The 6,000-nt window shown below is 40.6% G+C and overlaps 1 protein-coding gene across 1 annotated transcript; it reads right to left on the reverse strand.

Annotated features, from left to right (window-relative positions):
• Window positions 1–3,331: 3,331 nt before the first annotated feature.
• LOC132560427 (uncharacterized protein K02A2.6-like) lies at window positions 3,332–4,390 on the reverse strand. Its single transcript, XM_060225092.1, has one exon. The coding sequence runs from the start codon at window positions 4,388–4,390 to the stop codon at window positions 3,332–3,334; it is 1,059 nt and encodes a 352-aa protein (XP_060081075.1).
• Between the last annotated feature and the right edge of the window lie 1,610 nt (window positions 4,391–6,000).

Genomic DNA, 6,000 nt, shown 5'->3' on the forward strand with positions numbered 1-6,000 from the left:
ACCTCCCCACTCCCTATAATTCTGTCTCCGCACCACCTCACCACAATTCTGTCTCCGCACCACCTCCCCACTCCCTACAATTCTGAATACAAACCGACAGGTGTATAGAACGTCACAATGTATCAGACTTTTTAAAATATTTTTTTTTTGGTTAATTTTCCCGCCAAAACTAACTTCTGTTTGAAAACATGCGGATTGTAGCTGTACAATGCATGGATTACACGGAATTGTAACGAAGGGTTGGGTTTTCCAATGATTTTATAGAAAATATGTATTTTCGTTTGACGATACTCTTTTTACGAACACAATAGATATAGATAAAATATCTATGTGTATACTAAGGGTGTGTAACATCAACACACACATGCCTTAAACAATTGATGTCATGTACATATATTATTGTCGCATGTTTTGGCCTTCGATATTCTGTTTGTCGTGATTATTGATACTGGTTATCCCCCCTTGGGGTAGAAATTGATTATTGATTTACGTAATAATTGACACATGAAAAAGCATGCGTGTTTTAAACATAAGGATTAAAAACTGTATTTATCATATATATGTTATATATTCTGTCATCGAGAGTCGAAGAAAAACTGATCTACTGATCTTATGTCTCACATAATAAAAAGACTTGTGGCACAATTCTTTCCCCTATCCAAATAACAGCATCCCTTGATGACATGAGCGATGCTTTCGAATCCACCTTTTATCCACTTTTACACCAATATGTCTTTCCAAATTCTTTATACCGTGATTATCACGTCCGCGACTTCTTATACCGAATCTAAGCATCCGTGATTTTTTTGGAATCTTTTTTTTATACTGAGATTTCACGTACGCGATATTTTGAGTCCAAGACGTCTACACTGAAATTTTACGTCCACGATTTTTCATCTATATTTTGGAATCGCAATTTTTTTTACTGATATTTCGTATTCACGATTTCTGCTAAATTCGAATGTGCCAAAGCATTGAAATAGCAACTGAATTCTTGAGGTATAAAAAACTTAAGAGTGACGACAATGCTCTCTTTTCCCGTTTTAGAACTTATCATCGCACGTAAGCAAAGCCTGAAATAAAATGGTATATATTTTCTAACGCATGTTTTATTGATATGTATTTATTGATAGATAAAACTGAAGATGACGTTGAAGGATTCCAGCACCATTCTTTCTACTACCATCCTGTCTCCCCCTTTCACCTTTTCCCTTGCCGCTTTCACAGCACCATTCTTCCTACTTCCATCCCGTCTCCCCCTTTCACCTTTTCCCTTGCCGTTTTCATAGTACCATTCTTCCTACTACCATCCTGTCTCCCCCTTTCACCTTTTCCCTTGCCGCTTTCACAGCACCATTCTTCCTACTACCATCCTGTCTCCCCCTTTCACCTTTTCCCTTGCGGCTTTCACAGTACCATTCTTCCTACTACCATCCTGTCTCCCCCTTTCACCTTTTCCCTTGCCCGCTTTCATAGTACCATTCTTCCTACTACCATCCTGTCTCCCCCTTTCACCTTTTCCCTTGCGGCTTTCATAGTACCATTCTTCCCATTACCATCCTGTCTCCCCCTTTCACCTTTTCCATTGCCCGCTTTCATAGTACCATTCTTCCTACTACCATCCTGTCTCCCCCTTTCACCTTTTCCCTTGCCCGCTTTCATAGTACCATTCTTCCTACTACCATCCTGTCTCCCCCTTTCACCTTTTCCCTTGCCGTTTTCATAGTACCATTCTTCCTACTACCATCCTGTCTCCCCCTTTCACCTTTTCCCTTGCCGCTTTCATAGTACCATTCTTCCTATTACCATCCTGTCTCCCCTTTCACGTGCCCGCTTTCATATTTTTATTTGTTTTACATCAGATGACATCACGACAGCTGTACTATTGTCGAGACATTTGATAATCCCTACTTTACTTGATATGGATGTGAAGTGGTTTTTACTGCAGAATTTATCAGTTGATGGTGGTTATATTGCATACCTCTACATCAGTGTAAATTACCCGTATCTTCCGATCACCTCCGTTCGTCTGTCCTAATGCATAGACGAACATCTACCGTGTAAGCGTAATGCACGATCTGTACATTGTGTAGACATTGTATCTAAGTTATACTCTAAATCTAACATAAGCCCCGTAAGCATCGTATAGGAGTATATTGCTTTGCTTAGACGTTTCAGCGATAGACTAAACAACACGTTTCTTCTCAGCTCCATGTTTGTTTTTTATTCCCAGAACGAGGCTGTCATATAACCAATACAGGAGAGGATCTAAGAGAGATAACTCTTACGAGATTACAACTACTATAGATCATTACAACTCCCCTTTTGAAAATAGGTATTTTATCTTTAAAAGTTCAATTGTCATTGGAGGGAGCATATGATATATATGTAACTTGTATTTTGTGGTTAATTGACCATACTGAAACAAAATAGCTCGAAATTAAACTGCATGTTGATACATGTCTGAAACTTAATATTTCTTTGTTGTTTATAATATTGTCACAGTTTCTAAGTAATAGTGTATATCCAACCCTCTTGATTGAGAATTATATGTGGAACACAAGCAACAAATAAAATGTGATAATTTTGCAATTATGAGTGACCAAATTCACCAGAAGATAATGGACCAAAAATAGTTTTGATTTTGAACTCTTTACTGATGAATTTTATCAAGCATAACTACCAGGATCAGGATAGACTGTCCTGCCTGAGACCTAACATTAAAAAGGGGATTATTCTGCCCCTGTGCACTTCACATCTCATAATCTTTGAATCGTGCTGGCAGTTTCACACTTCTGCCGTATTTTGTCTTCATACTCGGAGAGTTTCCGGTGGGCATTGCTAGTGCTGTCGCCTTATGCTTTGGCGTGTCACTAGGTTTCGTAGTTGATTCTTGCTCCATGAAATCAGGAATGTCCTCTGTGTTTCTCCTGAATGATGTCTCGACGATTTCGACGAAACTTCTCACCATCAGGTGTCACTACTGTGTAGGACCTCGGGTATTCAGAGTGATTATAAATGTTTCCTGGAGTCCATTGTCCTCTGTGTTTAAAACGAATCTTATCTCCGTCATTTAATTCCGACAGGCGTTTGGCTCCAATATCGAAATATTTTTTCTGCTTTTGCTGCGATTTCTGTCTGGTTTTCTGAACGTGTTCTGAAGACACTACACGTGGTTGAAGTTTAAGTTGGGTAACTGGTAGCACAGATCTAAGCTCTCTGCTCATGAGTAGTTGTGCTGGTGATTCTGTATCCGTAGGCGAGTTCCTGTACTCGAGTAGAGCAAGATACGGATCTTGCCCGTTAGCGTTGGTTTTCTCAAGGATGCGTTTCATGGTTTGTACAGATTTCTCTGCAAAGCCGTTCGCTTGAGCAAATAGGGACTTGATGTTGTGTGTTTAAACTTCCACTTTGTCGCAAATGTTTTGAATTCGGATGAGGAATATTGTGGACCATTGTCGCTCCTCACTTCAAACGGTATTCCATGTCGTGCAAAGATAGATTTCAGGTGTGTTATTACTGTTACACTTTTAGTGTTCTCCAACTTTGCTACCTCAAAGTATCGGGAATAGTAATCAGTGACTATCAGGAAGTCTGACTGGTTCCATGAGAATAAGTCGGTTCCCACAACTTGCCACGGTCCACTTGGTACAGGTGTTGGCTTCAAAGGTTCTTTCTGATTGTTGTTCCTCATATCCATACAGGTACTACACCTTGATATCATGTCAGCAATATCAGTGTTCATGCCATGCCAATAAACAATACTTCTGGCTCTGAGTTTGGTTTTTTCTATACCAAAGTGACCTACATGAAGATCTGACAGTATTTCATCTTGGAGACTTTCCGGAATTACTATCCTTTCTCCTTTGAGCACTATGCCTTCGTTGATAGTTAGTTCATTTCTAAGTTTCCAAAACTCTTGTAGGTTTTTTGTTAGAACATTTTTATTTTCTGGCCAGCCATTCTCTATCAATGCCTTAACTTGACTGAGTTGTTCATCCTCGTCTGTTCGAGTGCGAATTTGATCCATTTTATTGACAGAGACAGGTAGACTGTTCAAAACAGTGTGTACATGACAATTGAGTTCTTCATCCATGTTCCCATCCTTGTTGGGAAGATATGCACGAGAAAGTGTGTCCGCTACTACTAATTCCTTGCCTGGCCTGTAGATTAGAGTGAAATCATAGCGTTGTAGACGTAGAAGCATTCTCTGTAACCTAGGTGGCGCTTGAGATAGGGGTTTCTTTAGTATGGCTTCCAACGGCTTGTGATCACTTTCTACAGTTAGTGCCTGCGATCCACAGGTGTAGTTGTTGAAGCGTTCTAAAGCAAAGGTAACTGCAAGAAGTTCCTTCTCTATTTGTGCATATCTTGACTCTGTGTCAGTCATTGCTCTAGAGGCAAATGCTATGGGCTTATTCCTCTGTAGAATTACAGCACCTAATCCGTATTTTGATGCATCTGCACTTACGGTGGTTGGTAATCTTGGTCATAAAATGCTAGTACTGGCTCTTTTGACAATATGCCTAGTATTTGCTTGAAAGCGTCATCCTGACTTTTGTTCCACTGAAATGCGACATCCTTTCTGAGCAACTCTCGAATCGGCTGTGTGATGGTTGACATGTTTGGTATGAACTTGGCTAAGTAATTGACAGTTCCAAGTAGTCTCTCTACTCCTTTTTTGTCAACTGGTCGGGGCATCTCAGTAATTGCACTCAGTTTTTCTGGATCTGGTTTTACACCAGCGGCAGACAGTCTGTGACCTATATATGTGACCTCATTTTCGCTGAACCTGCATTTGTCCTTGTTCAAGGTGAGATTTATCTGTTCGCACCTCCGCAACACACGATCGAGACGAGCATCGTGCTCCGCGTTATCCTTTCCGAACACAAGTATGTCGTCTATGTCCACTTCGACACCTTCAATGTCATCGAAATGTTGTGCTATACGCTTCTGAAAAACTTCTTGCGCACTCTTTATGCCAAACGGCATGCGTAGGTAACAGTACCTGCCGAAAGGTGTATTAAAGGTTGTCAAGAGTTGGCTAGGCTCATCTAGAGGGATTTGCCAATAACCACTGTTGGCATCGAGCTTAGTAAAGATTTTAGCACCTGACATTCGCGTTGTGATATCTTCAATTGTTGGTAACTCAAAATGTTCACGCTTTATGGCCTTGTTCAAATTCCTCGGGTCGAGGCACACTCTTAACTTGCCTGACTTGGGCTTTTCCACTAGCACTATGGAGCTGACCCAGTCAGTGGGTTCATCAACCTTTCTCACGACACCATTTTTCTCCATTTCGTTGAGTGTGATTTTTAATTTGTCGCGTAGATTTGCAGGGATTTTACGTGGTGGGTTTACAACCGGTGTTACACTTTTGTCAACTTTGATGGTGTATGGCTCCTTAAGGCAACCTAATCCTTTAAATATTTCCAGAAACTTGCTAGTAGGGTCCTGTTTATCCACTGACGGCTCAGTAACCTTTTCAGTCATCATGACCACTTTTACTAGCCCAAGGTCTTGACATGATTTGAATCCAAGTAATGGGACTGTGTCTTCCCTTGCGACGTAGAATTCAACGTTTTCATTTAGGCATTGGAGCCTACACTTCCCCTTTATGGGTATTTTGTTGCCAGTGTAGCTCGATAGTCGCGTTGCCGTGTCCGATAATTTGGTTTTTGGTTCTACATTTAGACAGTTGAACAACTTGTCCGATATAATGTTGGCCTGGGAGCCCGTGTCTAATTTGAACCTGACATTTGTTCCATTGATGTTGAGATTTGCGAAAGCTTCATTAGTTCCAACCTCTGTTTTGTGATTATGTACTGCACCAATGAACAAGTCTTCTAATCCTTCCATGTCCACTGCCTCATTCGCGTGTACCACTTTAGTTTTACACTGTCAAGCGAAATGATTCATTCCCTTACATTTATCACATATTTGACCAAATGCTGGACATTTCCGATATCCGTGTTTAGTGCCACAACGTCCACACTGAAA

Source organism: Ylistrum balloti, unplaced genomic scaffold (genome assembly GCF_031769215.1).
Source record: "Ylistrum balloti isolate Yb309-2 unplaced genomic scaffold, AGI_CSIRO_Ybal_v1 Utg371060, whole genome shotgun sequence".
Lineage (NCBI taxonomy): Eukaryota > Metazoa > Mollusca > Bivalvia > Pectinida > Pectinidae > Ylistrum > Ylistrum balloti.

Excerpts from the sequence above, each read along its gene's own strand:
- LOC132560427 (XM_060225092.1), bottom strand. The coding sequence starts at position 4,390 with ATGACTGACACAGAGTCAAGATATGCACAAATAGAGAAGGAACTTCTT.